Below are 27,891 nucleotides of genomic sequence, written 5' to 3'. Positions count from 1 at the left end.
CACCTCTGCAACCAACACCAACTTATCGCAGGAAAAAAAAAAAACTTAAAAAATATCAAAATCTTCATTCATGGATAAATCAACTCCCTTTCTTGGGTTTTAGGAATAATTACAAACGCTTTCTTCATCTTTTTTTCATTCCTTTAATTAAAATATCTTAATATTGTCAAAAAATGTCCACATGACTCCGGAACACAGAAGTAAGTAAGTACGTAACGATAAGACGAACGACAGCGAAGTAGTAGACCGAGAAACGTTTGCTTAGCACGCTGAAAACGTTGACAAGTAAGGACTGATTGCTTGCTTTATTGTCGAAGAAAACGGAACGCGAGTCACTTGCTTGAAAAATAAACATGACGAAACTAAAATAAAAATGCAGAAGGTCGCAATAAGAACAATGAACACGGTAAAAACGATAAAGATGATAAAAATGAGAACAGTAGATAAATAATGACTAATTTCTTGCTTGAATCATCGAAAATACAAAAGGAATGTGGGTCCCTTGCTTGAATGATAAGGATGACTAAACTAAAAACAAATGCTGAAAGCCGTAATAAATATAATAAAACCGATAATGATGACAAAGATGATACAGTCGCAAAAATAATAATAATGCAAGGGTAATAATGATAGGAATGAAAATTAATAATAGTACTTTCAGAGACGAGATTAAACCGATTACTGTAGGGTTGACGGAGGTATTGTTTTTCCTTCTTGGTGGCGGCGGTGCAGACGGAGGGAGGAACAAGAGAAGTGACGAGATTAAGTGATGCTGTGTCATAGTGATGCTTGTGATGGTGTGTGCTTGCTACTACTACTACTACTACTACTACTACTACTACTACTACTACTACTACTACTACTACTACTACTACTACTACTACTACTACTACTACTACTACTATTACTATTGCCACTACCACTGCTGCTCATCAATAACAACAACAACAATAACAGCAACAATAATTTATCCTCCTCTACCTCTTACTACTACTACTACTACTACTACAACTACTACTACTACTACTACTACTACTACTACCCTATTATATCTGTTACATGCTCTCAAGGATAACAACAACGATAACAACAACAACAATAACAACAATAACAAGAGTAATACTAGTAACAGCAACAACAGTAACATCAACAACAACAACAACGGCAACAATAACAACAACAGTAATAATAATAATGATAATAATAATAATAATAATAATAATAATAATAATAATAATAATAATAATAATAATAATAATAATAATAATAATAATAATAATAATGATAATAATAATAATAATAATAATAATAATAATAATAATAATAATAATAATAATAATAATAATAATAATAATAATAATAATAATAATAATAATAATAATAAGAATAATAATAATAATGATAATAATAATAATAATAATAATAATAATAATAATAATAATAATAATAATAATAATAATAATAATAATAATAATAATAATAATAATAATAATCGCAACATCAACATCCCTAATAACTATCAAGGCATTACTAGTGCATATGAGGATGCTATGAATATGTATTTAATTATATGTTGATGAAATACCAGCTGTGTGTGTGTGTGTGTGTGTGTGTGTGTGTGTGTGTGTGTGTGTGTGTGTGTGTGTGTGTGTGTGTGTGTGTGTGTGATGAAACCCCCGTCAACCACCACCACTTTGAAATATAGAACAAGAAGAACAGGAACAATAACAAGAGGAACAACAAGAAGAACAAGAAGATAATATAAGAACAACATCGACGAAAAAAAGTATACGGAGATTGACACAAAAAATATGTAAGCGTCTAAATACTGAGAATTAAAAACAATACAAATGCTTGACAGAATAACACCCACCATGCTTCTTTTTCCCTTAGTCTCTAGAGGTACCGAGTTAGTTAGTTAGTTAGTTGATTAGTTAGTTGACTGGTTAGACTCTATTCACGTTAAGTTCGATAATAAGCCACGCCCACATCCGCTAAGATTCCACCAATAAGAATATTTTAAGCTTTTCCTCCCGCGTTTTCACTATTAAATTGCTTTTCCTTATTTCAAAACACTTTAAACTTTTTCTCCGTCGTTTTCGTATCACATTTTTTTCTTTTCAGCTCTCTCTCTTTTTTGTTTTCTTCCTCCTCTTTTTTCATCTTCCTATTTCCTTTCTTCATCTTTCCTTGGTAATCTCCTCTTTTGTTTCCACTATCGCATTCCTTCTTTCATTTCCTTCAATCTTGTTTTCTTCCTCCTCTTTTTCCATCTTCCCATTTCTTCCTTTACCTTTAATTCCTTTGTAATCTTCTCTCGTGTTTTCGCTATCGCATTCCTTCTTTCATTTCCTTCAATCTTGTTTTCTTCCTTTCTTTCCATCCATTTACTCCACCTTGTGCCATTATTTCCACTCATCTTCATTATCTTATTCCTTCTCCTTCACTTCCTTTAATCTTGTTCTCTTCCTTTCATTTCACTCATTTTCATCACCCTGTTCTTTCTTTCCTCTGTTCTTATATCGCATACATAACAAGTTCTCAAAGGTAACTGTGTGGCTTGCATGAGGAGTAGCCAGCTCTATGCACTTCATCAGGGAAAGGAGCCGGCGTCTATTTTCGAAGCTATCGTCAAGAGAGTATAACCAGTTCATTAGTTGGTAAGTTCCTAGTACAAGTTAGCAATTACGACCAGTAGTACAAGGCCTACGACCCAAACGTTTCCGAGAGGTGATGTGTTAGTGTTCTTTCTTTTCCTCTGTGATGAAAACGAGGACACGGCATGCATCGGTTTGCTTCCCAGGATAGACCAGACTGATTCATTCTCTCTCTAATCATCTGTTGCAAAAAGAAATATTGACTGGGGAAGTTATGATAGAATGTCTGGAAAACGCGTGTAAATGGATCGTGGCGGGTTTGAATCGACTTAGATGTTAGATTTTTGTTCTATTTGTCATTATATTTGTTTTAAGGATGCATAGGTTAGGTTAGGTTAGTATAGTTATGATATAGAGTATGAGAAGTGGGTGATAATGGGACTAAAGCGTTTTTGAATTGACTAAGTGTTTAATTTTAGGCGAATCTAGATGGAACTTAATATACTTTTTTCATCGTTAAGTTATTGATTTTCTATTTGTTTCAGTGTAACGATCAAATACTTAAGTCTTTATCAATTTCAGTGTCCTAACAAGATGCGCAGTGTAACGTTCAAATACTTAAAGTCTCTATTGATTTCACTGTTCAAATAAGATGCGCAGTCAAGCCACGCCCACTTCAGCCACATAACCAATAAGACTCAACCCGTCGTAACATCCACCAATCAGACACAGGCAAAGTCAGAGAGGGGGCGTGGCTAGCGTGCAGAAAGACCAATAATAGGATTTCTGTATTAGGTTTTGTTGTGAAGTTTAGTTGATCAGAATATAGACTAGAATGAGTCAGATTAATGGCTAGCGTACGGAAAGACCATTGATAGAACTTACATACGAGGGGGGTTGTTATGAAGTTTAGTTGAGGAGAATATAAACTAGAATGAACCAAATCAGTCTCTTATCCCGGGTAGAGAAATTGAGGCAAGCCGCGTCTTTACTATAGCGAAACCAGATTGTCGAGACCGTTTGGCGTTAGCTCACGCGGGTTCTTTCCTCCTCGGCGCTCTGCCAGTCCCAACACCCATCCCTTCCTCCCATACGTGACCTATACCTAACATATGAGAGGAGGAGATAGGAGTAGGCGGGGAGGAGACAACCCACGGGAACCAACATAAAAAACAGTCTCGCTAATTTGGTTTCGCTGTGATCCAGTTCGACAATCCAACACGGAGTCATTTTGTAAGCACCCAAACCAAACTATATTCCACACAGTGATTCGTTATTAAATTCTACTCAAACCGGATACTAAAGTGATTTCCTGGTTGGTTTGCTAAAATTTCCTCCTCATATCAAAGCCGAACACTAGTCTTCCAAATATATCGAGGCCGGTCTGGCGTAGGCTCCCGCGGGTCCTTTCCTCCCCTCTGCTCTGCCACACAGTCCCAACACATATCTCTTCCTCTCATATGTAAGGTATAGGTAACATATGAGAGGAAAGAATAGGTGTTGGGACTGTGTGGCAGAGCAGAGGGGAGAAATGGGCCGGCGGGAGCCAACGCCAAAACGGATTCGACAATTTGGTTTCACTATAGACAACAGGAACTTTCGTCGTATTTTCCACAATGATGCGATATTTTTACTCATACCAGATACTAAAGAGATTCCCTGGTTGGTTTCCTAAGATCTCCTCCTTTTTATATCAACGCCGAGCACTTTACAAGGAATTTTCGTCATATTTTCCACAATGATACGATATTTCTACTCATTATCAGATACTAAAGAGATATCCTGTGTGGTTTCCTAAGATTTCCTCCTTATTATATCAACGCCCAACACTATACAAGAAATTTTCGTCGTATTTTCCACAATGATGCGATACTTCTACTCAATATCAAATACTAAAGAAAATTCCTGTGTAGTTTCCTAAGACTTCCTCCTTTTTATGTCACGCCGAACACTATACAAGGAAGTTATGTCGTATTCTGTTTGGTTAGGGAGCTTACAAACTCTCCGTACTGGACCCCAAAACCAGCCCGATATCAGAGCAGAAAGATCATCAACAGTCGGGCAGCGAGTGGGTCGTGAGGGAATGTAGCAATTGTTGTACATCACAGACAGCAGAGGACAGCAATAGCAGCAGCTCGAATCGCCAAAAAACGTGAGATGGAAAGTCGCATAACGTGATCAAAGAGTTGCATAAATGATCGTTATTAACAGTTAGTAACCCAGAGAATGGTGGCAAGGAGGGTGACTGGAGGAGGGGAGAGAGGCCGCTACCCCCAATATTCTTAATTACACCTATTTTCCAAGGCTTTCGTAGGTGTAATGAAATTTTGGAAGCGCGTCTGAGAACTCCATCACACATTATTGCCATTCTTATTTTCCAAGGCTTTCGTAGGTGTAATGAGCCTTTCCTGGGGTAGTTTAAAGATCCTGGTGGTGGTTTGATCCTTCTTCTGTACCGTGAACCTAAAAACACACTCATTCGAACCCGATTCATCTTCTTTTTTTTTGGCGGAAGCGTCTGAGAACTCCATCACAGATTATTGCCATTCTTATTTTCCAAGGCTTTCGTAGGTGTAATGAGCCTTTCCTGGGGTGGTTTGAAGATCCTGGTGGTGGTTTGATCCTTCTTCTGTACCGTGAACCTAAAAATACACACATTAGAACCCGATTTATCTTTTTTTTTTGGCGGAAGTGTCTGAGAACTCCATCCCAGATTATTGCCATTCTTATTTTCCAAGGCTTTCGTAGGAGTTGTGGGCCTTTCCTGGGGTAGTTTTATGACCCTGGTGGTGGTTTGATCCTTCTTCTGTACCGTGAACCCAAAAATACACTCATTCGAACCCGATTTATCTTTTTCTTATTTTGGCGGAAGTGTCTGAGAACTCCATCACAGATTATTGCCATTCTTATTTTCCAAGGCTTTCGTAGGAGTTGTGGGCCTTTCCTGGGGTAGTTTTATGACCCTGGTGGTGGTTTGATCCTTCTTCTGTACCGTGAACCTAAAAATACACACATTAGAACCCGATTTATCTTGTTTTTTTTGGCGGAAGCGTCTGAGAACTCCATCACACATTATTGCCAATCTTATTTTCCAAGGCTTTCGTAGGTGTAATGAGCCTTTCCTGGGGTAGTTTTATGACCCTGGTGGTGGTTTGATCCTTCTTCTGTACCATGAACCTAAAAACACACTCATTCGAACCCGATTTATCTTCTTTTCGGCCTCTTGAAAGTGTCTGAGAAGGCTGCTCCATCCTATTCTTTTCAAATATATTGCCATTTTTATTTTCCAAGGGTTTCGTAGGAGTTGTGGGCCTTTCCTGGGGTAGTTTTAAGACCCTGGTGGTAGTCTGATCCTTCTTCTGTACCGTGAGCCTAAGAAAACACTCATTAGAACCCGATTTGTCAACTTTTCTGCATTTGGAAATAGTTGAAGCGTCTGACAACCCCGTCTCAGATTCTTGCCAGCTCTCACCACCTCCCCCAGAGTCACACCCCTGCCAGACGGACGACGGTAGCGCTCCCATGCAATGCTACACGAAGGACAGAGAAGTATCATTAATATCACAAAAATCAGTAGTAGTAGTAACCTTACTCACCCTGAATAACATTACGGAGTTAGACCTATGCACTTACTAGACTCTATTACTATTATTACTAGTATTATAAAGTCAAATACTGTCATCACTGAAGGTTTCCCAAGTATACAACGGAATGACTGATTATTTCTTCTTTGGCAGTAAGAGGAATATGAATGTGCGTGTACAGCATGTTCTTAAGAGTAGCCTACAGCAGCAGACCGAGGGATGAAGAGACAACCTGCGGCCTATGTACCTACTGGCGGAAAGAGTTCATATGCAGCTCTCCAGGTTGGCGCTGCGTCCCCTTCGCTTATAGGAGAGTGGCGCAAGACTTATTGGAACTTAAGACAGCACGGATCCATAAGCCAACAGCAGATCTAGCGAAGAGGAGCTCAGGAGACGCGCAAAACCTCATTCCATACTTAAGACAGCACGGAATCTAGCGAAGAGGAGCTCAGGAGACGCGCAAAACCTCATTCCATACTTAAGACAGCACGGATCCATAAGCCAACAGCAGATCTAGCGAAGAGGAGCTCAGGAGACGCGCAAAACCTCATTCCATACTTAAGACAGCACGGATCCATAAGCCAACAGCATATCTAGCGAAGAGGAGCTCAGGTGACGCGCAAAACCTCATTCCATGCCTCAAAATCTCCAGGAAAATGAATCTTGCAAGCGAAATACACTTAACATGACTCAGGAGACGCGTGAATCTTGTCTCTACGCCTCGAAGTTTCCAGGTGAATGAATCTTGGAAGTCAGACCAACAAGGGATACAAAACATGACTCAGGAGGCACGCAAGTCTTCAGGAATCACGAAGACCCCCACGCCGAACTTCGCCGATGTTTTGCGTCAACCTTAATGGGTAAGTACGATGTCTTTGGACTGTTTTAAGGTAGTGAGGCGTTAGTATGTGATGTCTTCCAGTAACCGTCCTTGCGATAGTCTTTGGTGAGGTTCTGTAGCTGGATAGACATGGAAATTTGAGGTTTTGGACTTAGAGACGCGATTATGGGATGTGTTCCAGTTATCTTCCTTGCGACCAACTCCTCTTTCTCCTTCGCTTCTTCTTCAGCGCTCTCTCGCTTCACTACAAAGGCAAAGGAATGAAGAATGAGATGCAGAGACTAACTTCAAGGCTGACGTTTTAGACTAAGAGACGCGATTATGGGATGTCTTCCAGTAACCTCTGCGATCAGTTTCTCCTTCGCTTCTTCCTCCGTGCTCTCTCGCTTCACTACAAAGGCAAGGGATGAAGAATGAGATGCAGAGACTAACTTCAAGGCTAAGAATGGCGTCGTGTGTGCAGGATATGTATCTCTTGAAGCCCTCGACCCTCAGCGCTGCCTGCCCGGTGCCGCTGAAGAGGCGACGCGGCACGGGCAGAACCGAACTCGTGGCTCCGGTCACTTAACACTCGAACGTGACCTTACCCTTCAAACCAGCCACGTTCCCGGTAACTGTCGCTCATTTAAGTAATCAACGCTACTTTCCCTGACATCTGTAAGGACTCTATGGCTGACATTTTACCGTAGGAGTGCCGCAATAGGTAATGTTAAGACTCCGCCAAGTGACCACTCACATACGATCTTAGGACCATATTCTTAGACATTGCGGCGCCCAAGCTCACTTATTTGACACGGTTTTTTAGGAGTTTTAGGCATTTTCAGGGATACTTTTATGACCCTGGTGGCAGTCCGACCCTTCTTCTGTACCATGAACCTAAGACTCATGAGAATCCGAGTGATCTCCTTCTTGGCCTTTGGAAACAGTTGATGTGAGAGGCGGAAGCGTCTGAGAATACCGACCTTGGACCCTTCGTGGCCAGTCTGGACAAAGGACGAGACGGGGAACACTAGCCGGCTGCTGCTGTTTAGTGTTGCTGAGGGGAAACTTTCATGAGTAGGTGACGCTATGTACAGGGCCAGCCCGGGGCAGTGGGGATGGAGGCGATGACTGAGACAAGCACAGACGAGGACAAGGAACAGGCGCGGTCCGGCGAGACGCTACAGACGAGACCTTGGAGCCTTGCATACACGTGGAGGCAAATGAGTGAGGATGACACACTGGAAACATAACGAATTCCTTTGATGAGAGCCGCGAGCCAGCCGTCCTGGCCACCGCATGATATGAATTAGTGAAGCCAGTTCAGGGATCAGCCAACAAGCGACGGAAATGGAAAAGTGAAAAATATATACGACCCGCCCTCGTCCCACGCTGAGTGCCGGGCCTGAGACGCCGGCACCGCAGCGGCGACCAACACTTCTTGGACACGCACTGGCAGCGGTGAGGCGCGGCCACAGCCCGCCACCACCACGCCGGCGGCCCTCCGTCTGCCGGGTTACCGATCTCACAACACTGGCTTCGGGTTGTCCTTAAGTATATGATATCGTTTAAATTTATTATTATGTTTTCTGATATATTTCAAATTAAGATTATGATTTATCACACATGGACTAGAAGGCCATCTCTCTGTTTTGAGTTTCTTGCCCTTAGTAAAACACTCGCTCCAACAACTGAACCGGCCGGCCACGAGCTGTGAGCTTCTGTCACACGCTCCGTGGCGGCCGCTGAAGACACTGCCGAGAATACTGAAGGAGTCACTCCACCACACCTTGCTCGTCCTCCACCCGTCGCTAACAGGGAAACCATAAACTAAGCAGAACATCAAGAAGGCACTCAGAGTCTGTGTGTCAGAGGAGGACCGTCGCTGCAGGCCGGCAGCAGACGGTGACTCAGCCCGCCGGGAAGGGGCCGCCACGAGGCCTCCAGCGGTCACGGCCACTGGGGGCCGTGGGAAGCAGTCTCCTTGCACACTCCATTCTGAAACACGAGTTTGAAGAGGAAAATAAGGAGAAAGTCCCATCACCCCGTCACAGTCGGAGACCAAGAGGCGTTGAGACGTTCTGAGATGCTCCTCCTTACTGCCCTCACAGTGCTGCTGGACAGAGCCTTCGCTGCACCAGGGACAAGGGTGGCGGAGGGAGGTACGTCGCCCCACTGCCCTGCCCACCCTCCCTTCAACCTCGCGACACGAGAGCCTCAACCAAGGAACAACTGAAGCGGGCCGCGGCAGACGACCTCCTACACTGCCGTCTGCTTGTACACGACCCCAGGACGGGTGAAGGCGGCCCACTGTTATGTCGTGGCGTGCGCGGGAGCCCGGCCATTCAAGGACGTCCCGTTGTGGTTCCTTAGACTCGTCCCTCCGCCGGCTGTCACCACCGTGGTCCGCCCTTTGACGCCTCGGGAGCTTCTTCTGGAGGGCACGGGCGGCGGGATCTTGGCCTCTCCGAAGGGCGAGGACGCGGGGAGGCTCTTATCCTTCTTATCCTTGGGGGCGGAGGAGGAGGAGGACGAGGACGGCGGTGCGGAGGAGGCCGAGGAGAAGGCTGCATCAGAGGTCGTGTTTGCGGAGGAGGACGCTGTGTTGGAATGACTCGGCGGGGAGGGGGAGGTCTGCTTGAGGGTGGAGGGCGGGGAGGTCTCAATGTTCCCGAAGTCATAGGAGGAGAACGCATCGGGGTCCCGGGCGGGCATGGAGTTCTTCGGGGGCTGCGGCGGGGAGGGTTCAGGCGAGGGTTGCGTCTGGGGCGGGGGCTGCACGGGGGACTGTGGAGTGAGGCAGCCGGGGGAAGGGGGGACGATGGCGCTCTGAGAATCCCCGTCGTGCAGGAGGATGTGGATGTCGTTTCCGCCTTCGTTGTCGTCGTCATCTTCGTTCCCTTGAGCAGCGACCTGTGGGAGATGAAGATGTGTGAGTATGTGTGTTTGTGTGTTCTTGTTCTCCTTTTAGCGTCTACCAACATGTCTTTCCTTCCCTCCCTCCATTCTTTCCCCTCATATCCCTTTCATCATTATTTTCCTTTTTTTTTCAACTCTATACTTTGTTGGTTTTTTTTTTTTTTTTTTTCCTTTTAGCCTCTACCAAGCATGACTTTTCTTCCCTCCCTCCCTTCCTTCTCCATTTCCCTCTAAACTAAGTCTATGGATGCACTCATACTATTTATTTTAACCTTAACAATGTTTATTTCTTATTCAAAACCTCTTTGCTTTCTAATTCAAACAGTTTTTTATCAGTTTTCACACATAACATTCATAATTCTATCAGTTCTCCCTATTAAACCCTCATTTTCTTTGGACAACTTTCCTCGTCCAACCTTTCTGTCCTTTCCACACTTACCTCCGCACACCTTTCATCCTCTCCACCTCCTTAACCCTCTCTCTCTCTCCCTCCTCGTCCACGCACCCACCTTCATCATGGTGTCCGAGTCTGCCAGCGCCTGTTTGGCCAAGTATCTCTCCCTTTTGATCTTTATCTCGAGGCTCTGCGGGATGTCTGGCACCAGGATGTCGATGAGGCGGCAGATACCGAACACCACGTGCTGGCCAGAGGAAACCGGTCTCAGAAAGGAACTCAGAAACGGTCAGTAAGGGAAGCAAAGGAGAGGCCGTTGCAAAGGCTATCTCCCTGACTTTCAACTGAACTGCACTGAACTGGGACGCATTCTCACACAAAGCCACGCAGTACAACTCAACCTTATGTATAGCCTGACTGAATGCGTTACTGGTTCTTATACTATTGCCGTTCACTGCTAGAAAAGTAAGGCTATTCTAGAGTTTACCAGCGGAAGGGATGAAAGAGTGAAGACGCTGGTTAACTCTTGCATAAGGGATTTGGACAGTATAGGGATGAGAGAGTGAATATGATGGTTAACTCTTGCATAAGGGATTTGGACAGTATAGGGATGAGAGAGTGAATATGATGGTTAACTCTTGCATAAGGAATTTGGACGGTATAGGGATGAGCTAGAGTAGAAAGTCGTGTGCAGTGGGGCCGCGGGAGGGGGGGAGGTATGCAGTTAGTAAGTTCAGATGGGCAGTCAGCATGAAAATATCGATAGAAGATAGAAATAGAGGCAACACCAACACAGCCTATCATCTTCATCGACCTCCTCCTTCCTTACCTCGAAGATGATGACGAAGGCGAGTCTGATGGCCAGGAGGCGCCAGAAGAAGAGAGTGTGGTTGCCGTACTCATCACGATACCCACGATACCTGTTATAAGTGAGAAATAGATAGATAGATAGACAGAGAGAGAGAGAGTCTAAGGTGTGAATACCCAGAGATAGTGAAACGCGGCACGCTATCCCCGCAGAGTTTCACGCCTCCCCTCACTGAGTATGGGTATCAAGTATTTAGGTTCACGTCTATTTGCTTAATCTTATCTCACCACGGCAAACATAATCACTCTGGTACACGATGCTCTATCTATCTATGTATCTATCTATCTATCTATCTATCTATCTAGCAGTCAAAGTATCAATTAATCTATCTTTTAATAATTTTCTCATTTACTTTTTTTTCTTTCATTTCCTCCCTATATCTATCTATCACTATCTATCTGCTAGACAATTTACCACTCAATCAATACTATCTATCCATGCTCTAATTTCATCCTTAATTTCTTCCTTTCTTTATTTCTCTTTGATTTATCTATTTATCTAACTATATAAACTACCTATCTATAAATCCGGCTATCTATCAATATAGCTATGATTCTCTCTCTCTCTCTCTCTCTCTCTCTCTCTCTCTCTCTCTCTCTCTCTCTCTCTCTCTCTCTCTCTCTCTCTCTCTCTCTCTCTCTCTCTCTCTCCCACCATCCTCCCCTCACCTGCACTGTTGGCTCAGGGTGTTGTTCGGGGCGATGGCCAGCGTGAAGTTGATGTAGCCGCTGAGGGACCAATCGTATTCATACTTATAGAGGAGGCGAGGCAGGAAGTCCGAGGTGAAGGCTATGAGGAAGGCCTGAAAGAAAACGAGACTGACTGAGCTTTGTGAGGGAGACTTCGACAGAGTGTGTGTATGTTGTTTATATTCGTTAGAGGGACAGAAAATGAGAATGGAATGTTCAAGATACTGAAGCGTGTAAATGAAGGATTGTATAAGCTTGTGAAGAGAGAGAACACGGCGAGGCAGGAAGTCCGAGGTGAAGGCTATGAGGAAGGCCTGAAAGAAAACGAGACTGACTTAGCTTTTTGAGGGAGACTTTACTAGAGTGTTAATGTTAAGGGAAAGAAAATGGGAATGGAGTGTTGATTAAAGAGATAGAAAGTGCTGAATAAAGAGATAGAAAACGAGACTGACTGAGCTTTAAGAGGGAGACTTCGCTAGTGTCTGTGTGTTTAGAAAAGGGACAGAAAAAGGGGATAGACTGTGTTATAAAGAGATTGGAGAGTGTAAATAGAGAGAGAGAGTTTGGTGTGTAGAGAATCAGAAACGTCTTTGAGTGTTAAGAAGGTGAAAGGAAATAGTAGGGATGGAATTAAAGAGCAAAAAGTGTTTGTGAATGTTTGTGAAAGGAGTGTGTGTGTGTGTGTGTGTGTGTGTGTGTGTGTGTGTGTGTGTGTGTGTGTGTGTGTGTGTGTGTGTGTGTGTGTGTGTGTGTGTGCGTGTGTGTGCATGTTATACTTATTAATTATATATATCACATCGACTTTCTAATCTTATAACCCCATTTCTGCCTCCTCCTTCCTCCTTCCTCCTTCCTTCCTTCCTTCCTCCTCCCCTTCCTTCTTCCCTCCCTGCATTTCTTTTTCATCTTTTGTAACTACCAGCACCTTCCTCCTCTTCCTCCTTCTCCTCCTCCTCCTCCTCCTCCTCCTCCTCCTCCTCCTCCTCCTCCTCTTTTGTGGGCTCAAGTGACTTCATCTTTTGTATCTAAAGTGTTGTACCTCTCAACCTTGTTTTATTGACCCAGTGTGTGTGTGTGTGTGTGTGTGTGTGTGTGTGTGTGTGTGTGTGTGTGTGTGTGTGTGTGTGTGTGAACCGAAATCTAATTATATTCCATTACACACACAAGCCAAAAGCCATTTAGATAATTATATCATACTCTCTCTCTCTCTCTCTCTCTCTCTCTCTCTCTCTCTCTCTCTCTCTCTCTCTCTCTCTCTCTCTCTCTATCTATCTATCTATCTATCTCTTTTCCTATTTACATCGACATAATACGTCTTCCTCCTCCTCCTCCTCCTCCTCCTCCTCCTCCTCCTCCTTCTCCTCCTCCTCCTCCTCCTCCTCCTCCTCCTCCTCCTCCTCCTCCTCCTCCTCCTCCTCCTCCTCCTCCTCCTCCTCCTCTTCCACCGTCTTCCCACACTCACGTTGCTAATCACCGCCAGATGCGCCATGAAGTCCAGGATGGTGAACCAGATACCGATGTTCTGGGCACGCTCGGAGACTGGCCGCCGCGTCTCACACACGAACTTCTGCGCGTCGAGGCGAATCTCCACCCAGTTGTTGAGGAGGGCGAAGAGCGGCGCGAGGGGGAATGCGGCCACGAAGATGGTGATGAAGCCGAACTGAAGAACTGACAGAGGAAGAAAAGAGGGCGGGTTGATGATTGATAAGAACTGGATAACTGGAAAGCGATGGGAAGTAGAGATTTGATAAAGAACTGCATAGGGAGAGAAAAGGGTGATTAAAACGATCTGTAGAACTGCGAAACGAAAAGAGGAACGGGTTGATAGCTTAGAAGGACCGAAAGAGCGCGAAAAGAAAGAAAGAGGAAAGATAGAACGCGGGAAAGAAAGAAAGAAGGAACGTTAGGAGTGAACGAATGCTAAAGATTTATAAAGGAAAAGAAGAGTGATATTGAAGAACTAGAGAAATGACAGACGAAAGAGGAACAAGCTGATGATAAACACGAGGTAGAAAACTAACATACAAAAGAAATAAAAAGGAAGAGTAGAGAGTCATGAAAACTTACTGGAAAACTGCAATAAAAGATGAATTGAGAGAAATTAATGAACTTCTGCTAGATGATAATGAAGCAGAACTGGAGGACTGAAAGAAAGAAGGACGAGTTGATGATAAACACGACTTGAAAAGCTGACATACAAAAAGAAGTAAAGAGAAAAAGGCGAGTGATGTAAACTTACTGGAAAACTGCAAAAAAGGATGAATTGATGACACATAGGAATGGAAAACTGAAATATAAATACAAATACAAATGTTACGTATCACCTGGAAAACGTACATACAAAAGGAAGAGGAACCATACCAAGGAACTACAACGAGAAAGGAAAGAATATTGAAAAACTGGATGACTACAGGACGAAAAGAGGAAGGGTCGATAGCTAAAACAAATTCGCATCTGATATACACGGGGAAAGTTATTACAGCTACAAAGAGAGGATCCAACGCCCTTGCTAACTCCATTTACTGGGCCTGTGAGTTTATAATGGGTTGCCAGAGGGGAATCCAAGCTTATATAAAGGGCGTAAAAGCGATGGACATTAAACGCATTTGCTGGTTTTGAATATTTTAGGACGAAAAGTTAGAGTTGAAAGAGATAGATAGATAAATATGCAGACTAATAAGTAGAAGATAGAGATAGACAGATAGTTAAAGATAGATATATGCGAGGGTTGTTTCAGAAGGAAGGAAAGGAAGGGGAATGATGGAAGGGAAGTGAGGGGAGAGGAAGAGAGGAAAGAGGAAGGGAGGGAAGAGGAAGGGAGGGAAGAGGAAAAGAGGGAAGAGGAAGGGAGGGAAGCGGAAGGGAGGGAAGAGGAAGAGAGGGAAGAGGAAGGGAGGAAAGAGGAAGAGAGGGAAGAGAAAGGGAGGACAGAGGAAGAGAGGAAAGAGGAAGAAAGGGAAGATGAAGGGAAGGAAAAGGAAGAGAGGAAATGGAAGCAACGATTTTGAAACAGAAAAAAAGGGAAAAAAATATGGAAGGAGATAACGAACGGAAAGGGAATAAACAGAGAGACAAACAGACAGTAATAGAGATAAATAACATTGAGGAAAAAAAAACAGATAACGAAATAAACAGAAAAGAAAAAGAAGAACAAGAACGAGACAGAAAAAAATAACACTGAAAAAAAAGAAAAAAAAGAAAAGAAAACGTACAAAGATCAACGAAGGGGCAACTCACCCATCTCGAGGTACTCCTGAAACAGTCCCTCGTTGTCGATTAGCTGGTAGTCCGCCTCCCAGCGTGTCCTTGCTTTGTGGGCCATCTTAACCTGGGGACGAAAAGGCATAGGTCACATATACTTAAACACTTCTGGGCCCAAGTACACACAAGGCTTTCGTAGGAGTTGTAGAAGGAAAGAATTCAATGGGGCATATTCTTAAGATTTCGGCGTACAGACAGACACGCATTTTCGTAGGATAGAGTAAGGGGCATATTCTTAAACTTTTCAGCGCCCAAACACACACACACAAGGTTTTAGTGTTTGTGGGGAGCATTTCCAGGGGTAGTTTTATGAGCCTTGTAGTAGTTTTAAAAGGCGTCTCTACCATGAACGTATGAGGAATGAATTTAGAGGGTCGTAGTCTAGTTCAATCTAGCGCCCAAGCACACACATTAAAGACTTATGTAGGAGTTGGGAGGGGAAAGAGTTCGAAGTGATATATTCTCAATCATTCCTCGCCTAAGTACACACATTAGACAAGGCTTTCGTAGGAGTTGTTGCGGGCATTTCCAGGGTACTTCTATGACCCTGGTGATGGTATGACAACCCACTTAACCTCCTTTGAAGCCTTGGGAAATAGTTGATGATGAGAGAGGCGGAAACGTTTGAGAATACCAAGTGACGTTGACGAAGATTAGGATAAGGATGTTAAAAGGAAAAGGATAATGAAAGAAAGACCCGGATAAAGAGAAGAATAAAAGGGACATAAGAAGGAAAATAGAAAAGAAGGGAGACTACGGTATGGAAGAAAATATGAAGGAAGGAAAAGGAAATGAAGGAAAAAGAGAAAAGAGAATAGCCAGTGGAAGAAAATAAAAAAGGAAGGAAAAAGATGAAAAGGAGAGAGAAAAAAGGACAGGAATAAGGAAGAAAATAAGAAGCATGGAAAAGGAAATAAAGGAACAGAGAAAGGAGAATAGCAAAAAGTAAGAAAATATGAAGGAAGGAAAAGTAAATGAAAGGAAAAAAGAGAAAATATAATAATGTCGTAAGAGCTATGAGAAAATAACGAGAGGTCTTTTCTTAACTTAAATTACGTCATAAAAATGTTGTTTATATAATGGAAGAAGTTTTGATTATGAATGCTAGACCCAGACCTTCTCTCTCTCTCTCTCTCTTTCCTTCTTTTTCTTTCCTTTTTCTTTCTTTTTTTCTTTCTCTTTATCTATCTATCTTTCTATCTACTATCTATATATTCTCTACGTTATCTTCCTCCTTCTCTTCCTCTCCTTCATTTCTTATATTTATACTCCTTTTTACTTCACTTCTATTCCCTTTTGCTCTTCTTCTCTTAGTTCTTCTTTTATGCTTCTTTATACTTCTCTTCCTTCTGTTATCTCCATTATCTTTTTCCCTTCCTTCCTCTCTCATTTCTTATATGTATGCAAGTTCCCTTATACCTAATAGCTCCTACTTCTGCAATTTGGTTCCTTCTACAATCTCCGTTTTACCTCCCTCCTCTCCTCCGTGTCTTAAATACCACATCTTTTATCTCATTCCTAATATGTACAACTTTTCAACATTTCTTTCTCTCATTTCTCATTTCTTCTTCCATTTTTTTCCAGCTTTTCAACATTTCTTTCCCTCATTTCTCATTTTTTCCATTTTTTTCCCATTCAGGAGCAGTGATTAGCGGGTTTTTTTGTCTTTTTTTTTCAACATTTCTTTCCCTTATTTCTCATTTCTTTTTTCATTTTTTCCAACTTTTCAACATTTCTTTCCCTCATTTCTCATTTTTTCCGTTTTTTTCCAGCTTTTCAACATTTCTTTCCCTCATTTCTTCTTTTTCCATTTTTTTCCAACTTTTCAACATTTCTTTCCCTCATTTCTCATTTCTTCTTCCATTTTTTTCCAACTTTTCAACATTTCTTTCCCTCATTTCTTCTTTTTCCATTTTTTTCCAACTTTTCAACATTTCTTTCCCTCATTTCTTCTTTTTCCATTTTTTTCCAGCTTTTCAACATTTCTTTCCCTCATTTCTTCTTTTTCCATTTTTTTCCAACTTTTCAACATTTCTTTCCCTCATTTCTCATTTTTTCCATTTTTTTCCAACTTTTCAACATTTCTTTCCCTCATTTCTTATTTTTTCCATTTTTTTCCAACTTTTCAACATTTCTTTCCCTCATTTCTCATTTCTTCCATTTTTTTCCAACTTTTCAACATTTCTTTCCCTCATTTCTCATTTCTTCTTCCATTTTTTTCCAACTTTTCAACATTTCTTTCCGTCATTTCTCATTTCTTCTTCCATTTTTTTCTTTTTTTTCAACATTTCTTTCCCTCATTTCTCATTTGTTCCATTTTTTTCCAGCTTTTCAACATTTCTTTCCCTCATTTCTCATTTCTTCCATTTTTTTCCAGCTTTTCAACATTTCTTTCCCTCATTTCTCATTTCTTCCATTTTTTTCCAGCTTTTCAACATTTCTTTCCCTCATTTCTCATTTCTTCTTCCATTTTTTTCCAACTTTTCAACATTTCTTTCCCTCATTTCTCATTTCTTACATTTTTCCCCATTCAGGAGCAGTGATTAGCGGGCTTTTCTTGTCTTATATTTTTTTACCTTGAACTTTTTCCTTCACCGTAAGGTCTTGTATTTTTCAGTCTTTTCTCTGGTTTAGTGTCTGTTCGTCACTCTGTCTCTGGAAAGGGCAAGAGGGAATCAAAGTTAGGTTAGGCATTGTTCACCACCTGCTTGCCAATCTTTTCTCTTTGGTTTAGCTTCTGTTCGTCACTTTGTCTCTGGAAAGGGAAGGGGAGGGGAAGAGAGGAGGTTAGGTTAGGTTAGGTTAAGTTAGGTCTTGTATTTTTCAGTCTTTTCTCTCTGGTTTAGTTTCTATTCGTCACTCTGTCTCTGGAAAGGGAAGGGGAGGGGAAGAGAGGAGGTTAGGTTAGGTTAGGTTAGGTTAGGTTAGGTTAGGTTAGGTCTTGTATTTTTCAGTCTTTTCTCTCTGGTTTAGTGTCTGTTCGTCACTCTGTCTCTGGAAAGGGAAGGGAAGAGGGAATAGGAGGTTAAGTTAGGTTAGGTTAGGTTAGGTTAAGTTAGGTTAGGTCTTGTATTTTTCAGTCTTTTCTCTCTGGTTTAGTTTCTGTTCGTCACTCTGTCTCTGGAAAGGGAAGGGGAGGGGAAGAGAGGAGGTTAGGTTAGGTTAGGTTAGGTCTTGTATTTTTCAGTCTTTTCTCTCTGGTTTAGTGTCTGTTCGTCACTCTGTCTCTGGGAAGGGAAGGGGAGGGGAAGAGAGGAGGTTAGGTTAGGTTAGGTTAGGTTAGCTTAAGTTAGGTTAGGTTAGGTTAGGTTAGGTCTTGTATTTTTCAGTCTTTTCTCTCTGGTTTAGTGTCTGTTCGTCACTCTGTCTCTGGAAAGGGAAGGGGAGGGGAAGAGAGGAGGTTAGGTTAGGTTAAGTTAGGTTAGGTTTGGTCTTTTTGTTGGTCTCTCTTACTCTTTTTCTCTCTGGTTTAGCTCCTGTTTGTCTCTGTGTCTCTTTGTTTGTGTGTTTGTGTGTGTCGTTCTTCTTCTCTTTCTCTCCCACCAACACTCACTCTCTCTGTCTCTCTGTCTCTTCTACTTCTGTTCGATTTGTCTCTGTTGGTGACTCTTTCCCTGTCTGTCTGTCTGTGTGTCTCCCTCTTCTCTCTCTCTCTCTCTTCCTCTCTTCCTCATGTCCTCGTTTCTGAACCCAAAATTGTGTCTCTAGTTAGGTTTGATCTCTGCCTTTTACTCTATTCGACGATCCTGTCTCTGTTTGTCTCTCTTTCTGCCTGTCTCTCCTTCTCTCCAACACTCACGTCCTCGTTTCTGAAGCCCAGGATGTGTTTGTAGTGCCCCGGGTAGCCCACGAAGCGGCCCTTGAAGAACGCGATGTAGAAGATGGACGAGTAGAAGTTGACGAACTGGAAGATGAACACTTTGAAGGTCAGGTTGTCCTCGAAGTCCGTCTGGGTCCGGTGCATCTCTGGGGGCACGATACGGTGATGTGAGGAGGAGATCTGGTATGTTAGTGGTGGTTTAAGGATAACTTCTAAGCCATTTTCAGGTAACTCTTCCACCATTCTTTTTACTTTCTTATGATATTTTTTTCCCATCCTCAGCTGAACTAACGTCACTCCTTCATTCCTCCTTCTTCTCCTCTATTGGTTCTCTCTACGTACAAGTTCTCCTATCTCCTCTTTCCTTTCTTTCGTGTCCTAGCCGTCCTCAGATAACCTCTACCGTCCCTCTCTTTCCTATCATATAATCTCTAGCCATCCTCAGCTGAACTAATGTCACTTCTTCATTCCTCCTTCTTCTCCTCTATTGGTTCTCTCTACGTACAAGTTCTCCTATCTCCTCTTTCCTTTCTTTCGTTGCCTAGCCGTCCTCAGCTAACCTCTACCGTCCGTCTCTTTTCTCTACCCGTCCTCAGCTTAACTAACATGACTTACCCCACGTGGTCAGTCTATGGGCGAGCTTCTCATACACGCGGCCCATGCACATGATAATGATGAAGTTGACCACCGCCCCGGACAGCGAGGAGATGGCTTGGGCCTGGAGGTGCAGAGAAAGGAATGTGCGTGGAGACATTAGTAGGAGAAACACTTTACATTTGGCCTTAATCAAACACATGAAAAAACTCTTAATACCCTCTGTCTATCCATTACAAAGCTATTATGAAATCTACAAGCATTGAACCCTTTACACATGTTCTGAAACGCCTGTAGGAGGACTTAACTCCCTTTAAAAACCCGCCACACACCTGGGATCGAAGCGTGTCGTTCCGGAAGAGAGGGATGGACACCAACACGCGGTAGATGATGACCGCCACGATGAAGATGATCACCAGGCTCATCTGTGAAGAGTCAATGTTACTGGATCCACGTGTGTATGTGTGTGTGTTCCTGTGCGTGTGTGTGTGTGTGTGTGTGTGTGTGTGTGTGTGTGTGTGTTTGCATAACATGAAAACAGATTGATTCGTTTAAATCCAATCACTCACAACGTGTGACGGAAAAATAAACAAATATTATTAAAAGTCATGACAGTGAAGCTCTTCCATGTAAACAAAAATATCTATCTATCTATCTATCCATCATTCTCATACGTCATCCTACACTATACATCTCTTTCTAATATTTTTTTTATGTCCCGCCTATAACGCCCGTAGGCTATCTTGGTGGGGCTTGGTGGTCTGCCCAAGCCCGCTATGGGGCAGGCAAGCGTTTTATACTGGCGCCATCTTGCTTGGCTCATGTTGTCCCCGGAGCTCATTTGTGGCCCTCTTTAAAAAGGGTTAAGCTAGTGTCCGTGTTGATGAGCGGTCTTCAGGGCAGCATGTGGGTAGTCTCAGGCCACTCGGCGATGACTGGATATTGTCACCTTGTAGCGGCGGGCGGGACACTGCGCCCACACTCTGACCTTTCAACCAGCCCCTCCACAACTCCTCCTCTCTCTCCACACCTCTCTCTCTACCTCCTCACCATTCCCCTCCGCTCAACCCCCTTCTACTTACCATGATGAAGATAAGACCGACACCCGCCATGATCCGCTTCGTTCTAATGGACTTAGGGAAGGAGGGTTCTCGCACGCCCGTGATGGGGTTCCGCTCCCTGCACGGCGCCTTGGCTGCAAACTCTGGTCTCGGCCGCTCCTCCTCCTCCTGGAAGTCGAGGCAGTCCCAGTGGTGTGCCAGGGAGGCGCTCTTACGCTTCCAGTACTCGAGGAAGGACACGGCTGAGGAGAGTAAAGAAAGAGACTAAATTAGAGGAAAGAAAGAGTGAGGCTTTTACTAGATATGGGAAAGGAGAACGATGAAAGATAGATGTTAGAAAGATAGAAAAAGAAAGAGAACGAGGCTTACTAGATAGAGGAAAGGAGAACGATGAAAGATAGATGTTAGAAAGATATAAAAAAGAAAGAGAATGAAGCTTATTATAGGAAACAAGGAAAATGAGGCTTACTAGATTGAGGAAAGAAGAAGAACGAGACTTAACCAGGAGGAAAAAAAGGAGAGAGACTTAAGTTTAGAGGAAAATTTATCTGTATACAAGAAAAGGACATGTACACACACATTTATATGAGAAAACACACAAAATACCAAACCTTACTCAAAAACGAAACAAAAATCGAACAGAAAACAACAGAAGTAAAAAAATCTATACCCAAAAACACAAGCATACATTCAAATAACACACAAACCCACAAAACACCGAAGCCTACCCCAAAAAGACACAAAGATTGAGTAGAAAACGGTGCCGGGGTGGTCGAAGAGGTAGGAGATCCGCGCGTTCACACAGATATCGTTGAGGTCCCAAAACACGCAGCCCAGCTTCTCGTTGCAGAGCGGGCACATGATGAACGCGCCTCGGGAATCACAGATCTCGTTGGCCGGCGTGTTCTGGTTGATCGTGATGACGCCGTAGAGGAACACCAGCAGCCCCACCACCGCGGCCGGCAACAACCAGCCCGTGTACATCCCTGGAGATTGGATAAGAGAGATTGCATAAGAAAGAACATAAGGACATAAGGAGACTACAAAAGGCCAAACAACTCCTGAAGATGAACAAAGCAGTTTCTGAAGATGGATTACTCTACGAATTCCCTTCCCGTCCATCAATGCATCAAGTCTCTGTTTAACTCCTTGACTGCGTATTTCCTAACAGAAGACATCACCAAGCTACAGGAATGGATCAAAAAGTGGCTGCTACAACTCAATGAAGAAAAATGTAAAGTCCTGCATCTTGGGAGGGAATATCCAGCATACCATACCACATGGGAAACACTCCACTATCCACCACAGAGGCAGAGAAAAACCTGGGACTATATGTTACCAGGCTACCAGTGAAAGCCAAATCCATGCCAATCGCAGCGGACGGATTAAAGGTGTAAGTTGTGTTTGCCTCAAGTACACATCTATGCTCAGTTTGTTCCTCTCATCTTCCACTCTGTACGTGAACCAGTTTTTGCCTATGTCTTTCCTGAACACTGCATAAGAGAGAGCACTGCAACCTATCTCCGCCCTATCGGTATGCGAATTACAGTAGAGAAAATAGATAAAAAGCAAAAAAAAAAACAAAAAAAAAAAAATTGGTCCAGCTGAAATATCCCATTAAGGTAAACAAGAAAAGCGTGTAGACTCAAATTCATGAAGATATTGAATAACCTCACGCAGTTTCTCCAGAGTTATTTACGGTATTTAAAAAGCTAGATTACCGTGTGAGTCCCTACTACTTCTACAACCTCTAACAACAACAACACCAACAATACCACCACTAACAACATCACTACTGTCACTAACAATACACAAAGACACCTCTCCGCCCGAAATTGACCTCTCTTTTGGCTACTCTTCACTTTTATCTTTTATGGGAGCGGCGAGTAGCGGCCTTTTTTTTTTTGTACTCTTTTTGTTGACCTTGACCCGTGTCCTCTGATGTAAAAAAAAAAAAAAAAAAAACACCTCCTCTACCCCCAATCACTCACTCACTAAAACTCCCTCCCTCCTTCCCTCACTCACCCAGCCAAGCGAAGTAGATCCCGATTTTCTCCCCGAAGTACTCGCGGATGTGGTCAAGCGGCTGATACTTGTACCACTTTCCCCATCGCGCCCAGTAGTGGTAGAGAACCTGGCGGGGGTTGAGCTTCGAGGGATCCAGCGGTCCGGGCGGCGGTTCATACGGGCCCTGGAAAGACGGGAAGGAAGGGAGGATTAAGGTGAGATACGAAACTAGATAGAGGAAGATGCATAAAGAGAAAAGAAGAAAGAATAATGAAAGAAAAGGAAGCATATTGTGTTTAACTTACCGTGACGAATAAGCCCCGCCCATCAGACCTATCCTCCAATCACATTCATCCTTTACTCTGTCCCACTTAACTCTACAAAGAAGCTACGCCTACTTAAGCTCAGTAATCACTAATCATAACCATCCTGTACTCTGTTCAAACTAGCTTGGCAGATTAGCCCCGCCCACAATAGTTCATCTAGCATTCACCAATAAGATTTTACCCTTTCCAGCATCCAGCAACCTTCCATATCGCCACTATAAGAACAGACAGTAAGATTTAACCCTTCTCAGCATCCACTAACCACGCAAGTCCCTCTACTTAGCTTAAATCAACTTGGAATCTACTCTAACCCTTCTCTACTCCACTCAGATCAACTCTACTTCACTCTATTCTCTTCTATTTCACTCTACTTCATTCTCATCTCCTTTCCTCTCCTCTACTGAACTCTCCTTTCTTCCACTCAACTCCTTTAAACTCTACTCAAGTCTAATCAACTCAACTAAACTCCACTTTACTTCACTCTACTTCAATCTACTCCACTCTAAACTACTCCAATCTTCTCCTCTCCACTCCCTTACATCATGGAGCGCAAACGAGGCAGTGTAGACGCCCTCCTCCACCAGCCTCTCAATACCGATCTCTCCCTTCTTCGTCTTGCCAAACGCCGCCGTCGACAGAATCTCATAGACGATCCTGGAGCGCTGGGTGTTGGTGAAGTACTTGTCGGGGTTGTCGCTGCCCAAGAACCTGAGGACCAAGCACGCGGGAAGGGTCAGAAGGGGAAGGTTTGAGGGTATTACTGAGACTAGACTAATGCGTTCAGGGTCAAGTCTGGTGGGAGTGTTAGTGTATGGGATTTGGCTGGTCTGGGAAACGTTTATTGCGAGAGAAGTGGAATTAGATGTAAAGGAAGAGGATTAAGTGTTTCTATAGGGACGGAGAGAGTGGTTCAGACATTCAGGTTGAAGTCTAAAGGGTTGAAGTTTATATTGATTCAGTAGACAGCTTTAGACAATGAGTTAAGTCTTGAGGGTAGAATTTTAAAGTGATTCATGTTAAGTCTTGAGGGTAGGATTTTGAAGTGATTCATATTAAGTCTTGAGGGTAGAATTTTAAAGTGATTCATGGTAAGTCTTGAGGGTGGAATTTTAAAGTGATTCATGTTAAAAGTCTTGAGGGTGGAATTTTAAAGTGATTCATGTTAAAAGTCTTGGGGGTAGAATTTTAAAGTGATTCATGTTAATTAAGTCTTGAGGGTAGAATTTTAAAGTGATTCATGTTAAGTCTTGAGGGTAGAATTTTAAAGTGATTCATGTTAAAAGTCTTGAGGGTAGAATTTTAAAGTGATTCATGTTAAAAGTCTTGAGGGTAGAATTTTAAAGTGATTCATGTTAAAAGTCTTGAGGGTGGAATTTTAAAGTGATTCATGTTAAAAGTCTTGAGGGTAGAATTTTAAAGTGATTCATGTTAAAAGTCTTGAGGGTAGAATTTTAAAGTGATTCATGTTAAAAGTCTTGAGGGTAGAATTTTAAAGTGATTCATGTTAAGTCTTGAGGGTAGAATTTTAAAGTGATTCATGTTAAAAGTCTTGAGGGTAGAATTTTAAAGTGATTCATGTTAAGTCTTGTCGGTAGAATTCTAAAGTGATTCATGTTAAAAGTCTTGAGGGTAGAATTTTAAAGTGATTCATGTTAAAAGTCTTGGGGGTAGAATTTTAAAGTGATTCATGTTAAAAGTCTTGGGGGTAGAATTTTAAAGTGATTCATGTTAAAAGTCTTGAGGGTGGAATTTTAAAGTGATTCATGTTAAAAGTCTTGGGGGTAGAATTTTAAAGTGATTCATGTTAAAAGTCTTGAGGGTAGAATTTTAAAGTGATTCATGTTAAGTGTTGAGGGTAGAATTTTAAAGTGATTCATGGTAAGTGTTGAGGGTAGAATTTTAAAGTGATTCATGGTAAGTCTTGAGGGTAGAATTTTAAAGTGATTCATGTTAAGTGTTGAGGGTAGAATTTTAAAGTGATTCATGGTAAGTGTTGAGGGTAGAATTTTAAAGTGATTCATGTTAATTAAGCCTTGAGGGTAGAATTTTAAAGTGATTCATGGTAAGTGTTGAGGGTAGAATTTTAAAGTGATTCATGTTAAGTGTTGAGGGTAGAATTTTAAAGTGATTCATGGTAAGTCTTGAGGGTAGAATTTTAAAGTGATTCATGTTAATTAAGCCTTGAGGGTAGAATTTTAAAGTGATTCATAAAACCCGTATTCTAAAACACATTCGGTTCTCACAACAGCTCTTCCCAAAGGCCATAACAGAGACTAGTCGGGTTCTTATAAGGCCTTTTCACATTCATGGTACAGAAAAGGCGCCTTGTTAAACTATCACTAGGCACATAAGACTACCCATGGAAGTACCCACAACAACCTCTACGAAAGCCTTATCAGTTATGTGTGTGTGAGGACAGAAGTGTTTGTGAATATGGGTCTTTAAGTATCAGAGGGAACAGAATGACACAGACAGACAGACACATCACGAGTCATTAGTCTGTACGATATACAACACTCGAGGGAACACTCATGAGGCATATAGCGAAGACACACACACACACACACACACACACACACACACACACACATACGGACCCCATTCCCCTACACACACACACACACACACACACACACACACACACACGGCGTCGATCTGCCTACAGCCTTCTTTCCTGCAGCCTTCCTTCCATCCTGCCTTCCTGCCTTCCTGCTGTTGACCTTTTTAAGCAGGACTGGAAGCTATTAGTCTCAAGGATTCCAAGCCCCCGAAGCACTCTCTGTGGTCGGGCTGAAGGGGATGAAAGCTTGTGATATTTTTTTGATTTTTGTCTTTCTTTTTCTTTGATTTTCTTTTTTTGTTTTGTTTTTATTTTCTTCTTATTCTTTTTGTTCTTGTTGTTCTTGTTGTTGTTGTTTTTGTTGCTGTTTTTGTTTGCAGACTTTCTTTTTTTCTTCTTTTTCTTCTTTTTTTTCTTTTCTGTTTATTTTCTATGACTTTGTTTTCGGTTTCTTTTGTTTTCTTTTATTTTCCCTTCTTTTCTTTTTCGTTTTCTTTCTTCTTTTGCTTCTTTTTTTTTTCTTTTCTTTACTTTCCTTCTTCTTCTTCTTCTACCTCTTCTTCTTCTTCGTCTTCTTCATCTAAATCTTCTTCTATTTCTTCATTTTCTTTTTCTTCTTCTGCCTCTTCCTCTTCCTCTTCCTCTTCCTCGTCTTCATCATCTAAATCTTCTTCTATTTCTTCCTTTTCCTCTTCTTCTTCCTCTTCCTCTTCTTCTTTATCATAATCCAAATCTTCTTCTATTCCTCCTTTTCCTTCCCCTATACCTTTTTCCCGCCTCTAAAACCACCGGAGCAACACTATATAAACACGACCACCTCCACAACAGCCGCGTACATCAAGGTAACGTTGGTGAGGGAAGGGAGGAGGAAGCACTTTTATCAGGCGGGTGTTAGCAGGTGGTGAGGCTCTTAGGGAGGAAGGCTTCTGAAGGCTGCTCGCTAACTTGCCCCAACCTTACGAGTCTCCAGGATCGTTAGTCAGGGGTCTTATGGCACTACGACCACTACGACCACTACTACTTTTGCTTTTACGATCATTATACACCACCACCATTACCACCACCACCACCACCATCATCACCACCACCTGGGGCTTATGCAGGAAGAAGCAGGAAGTTGGGAAAAACGAGGTAGGGAAAGAAAATAAGAAGAAAACATGAAATAAAGAGGAAAAGGAGGTGGAGAGAGAGAGAGAGAGAGAGAGAGAGAGAGAGAGAGAGAGAGAGAGAGAGAGAGAGAGAGAGAGAGAGAGAGAGAGAGAGAGAGAGAGAGAGAGAGAGAGAGAGAGAGAGAGAGAGAGAGAGAGAGAGAGAGAGAGAGAGAGAGAGAGAGAGAGAGAGAGAGAGAGAGAGAGAGAGAGAGAGGGGGGGGGGGGGGGAAGGCAGGAGGCTCTTGGCTGCTGCAGGGAGCCGGGTTATTGCTCAAGTTGTGTTGCTGTGTTGAAGGAGAGAGTTTTTCAGCCCGACGGAAGGCTGACACGCGCTCTTTGTCCTTCTCCTTTTTCCCCTGTCTTCTTTTTCCTTTTTTTCTTCTGTTTCTTTTCCTTTTTCTTTCCTTTCTGTTTCTTATTCTTTTGTTAGTTTTCCCTTTTCCTTCTGTTTCTTTTCCTTTCCTTCTGTCTGTTTTCCTTTTCTGTCTTTTCTGTTTTCTTTTCTTTCTTCTGTTTTATTTTCCCTTTTCTTCTTCTGTTTCTTTTCCTTGTCTTCTGTTTCTTTTCCCTTTTTCTCCTGTTTCTTTTCCTTTTTCTTGTTTTCTTTTCCTTTTTTCTTCTGTCTTTTCCTTTTTCTTTTCTTTCTGTTCCTTTTTTCTTCTGTTTCTTTTCCTTTTCTTTTATTTTCACTCTGAGTTGCTTTTATTTGGGACCTTTATTTATTTTCTCTATCACATCTCTGCTACGTTACGATTTCGTTTCCTTTTAATCAACAAACTCGTCTTTTTTTATATATTTTTCACCATATTAATTTCCTTTCATTCTCGCAGTAAGTCACTCATTCAGTCAGTCAGTCAGTAAGTCAGTTAGTCAATCAGTGTAGGAAGTTTTCAGTCAAGCGGGGGAAGAATGAGATATAATTAAACACACACACACACACACACACACACACACACACACACACACACACACACACACACACACCTCTACACACACATAACAACACCATCTCTCTCTACATCATCACACTAAAACACACTCCGTCAAGAATCACTATATCAAAAAACACCCACGTACACACACACAAACACCCCATCGACTTAAAACTAACCATCGGGGAATAAACACTTGATATCAAAACACTAAAATATGGGAAATAAAAGAGGTAGGGGAAAGGGAAAGGGGAAGGGAGGCACTTTTTAAAACCATGCAGGAGTCTACTCGTACGAAAACTCAACCT

At 42.4% G+C, this 27,891-nt stretch overlaps 1 protein-coding gene across 1 annotated transcript in view; it reads right to left on the bottom strand.

Annotated features, from left to right (window-relative positions):
• Positions 1-5,878: 5,878 nt before the first annotated feature.
• The window catches only part of LOC127001081 (anoctamin-7-like), a 35,003-nt gene continuing 12,990 nt past the window's right edge, over positions 5,879-27,891 (bottom strand). Inside the window, 15 exon segments of the mRNA XM_050865253.1 lie at positions 5,879-6,585; positions 6,648-9,914; positions 10,430-10,561; positions 11,144-11,234; positions 11,851-11,984; positions 13,334-13,539; positions 15,109-15,262; positions 17,825-17,866; positions 18,905-19,098; positions 19,568-19,670; positions 19,879-19,971; positions 20,629-20,849; positions 21,336-21,593; positions 22,633-22,798; positions 23,480-23,648. Coding sequence (XP_050721210.1) covers positions 9,315-9,914; positions 10,430-10,561; positions 11,144-11,234; positions 11,851-11,984; positions 13,334-13,539; positions 15,109-15,262; positions 17,825-17,866; positions 18,905-19,098; positions 19,568-19,670; positions 19,879-19,971; positions 20,629-20,849; positions 21,336-21,593; positions 22,633-22,798; positions 23,480-23,648 — 2,563 coding nt within the window. The 3' untranslated portion in view covers positions 5,879-6,585; positions 6,648-9,314.

The sequence above is a fragment of the Eriocheir sinensis genome, chromosome 20 (assembly GCF_024679095.1).
Source record: "Eriocheir sinensis breed Jianghai 21 chromosome 20, ASM2467909v1, whole genome shotgun sequence".
In the NCBI taxonomy this organism is placed as follows: domain Eukaryota; kingdom Metazoa; phylum Arthropoda; class Malacostraca; order Decapoda; family Varunidae; genus Eriocheir; species Eriocheir sinensis.
This window is presented reverse-complemented; position numbering and strand designations above follow the sequence as displayed.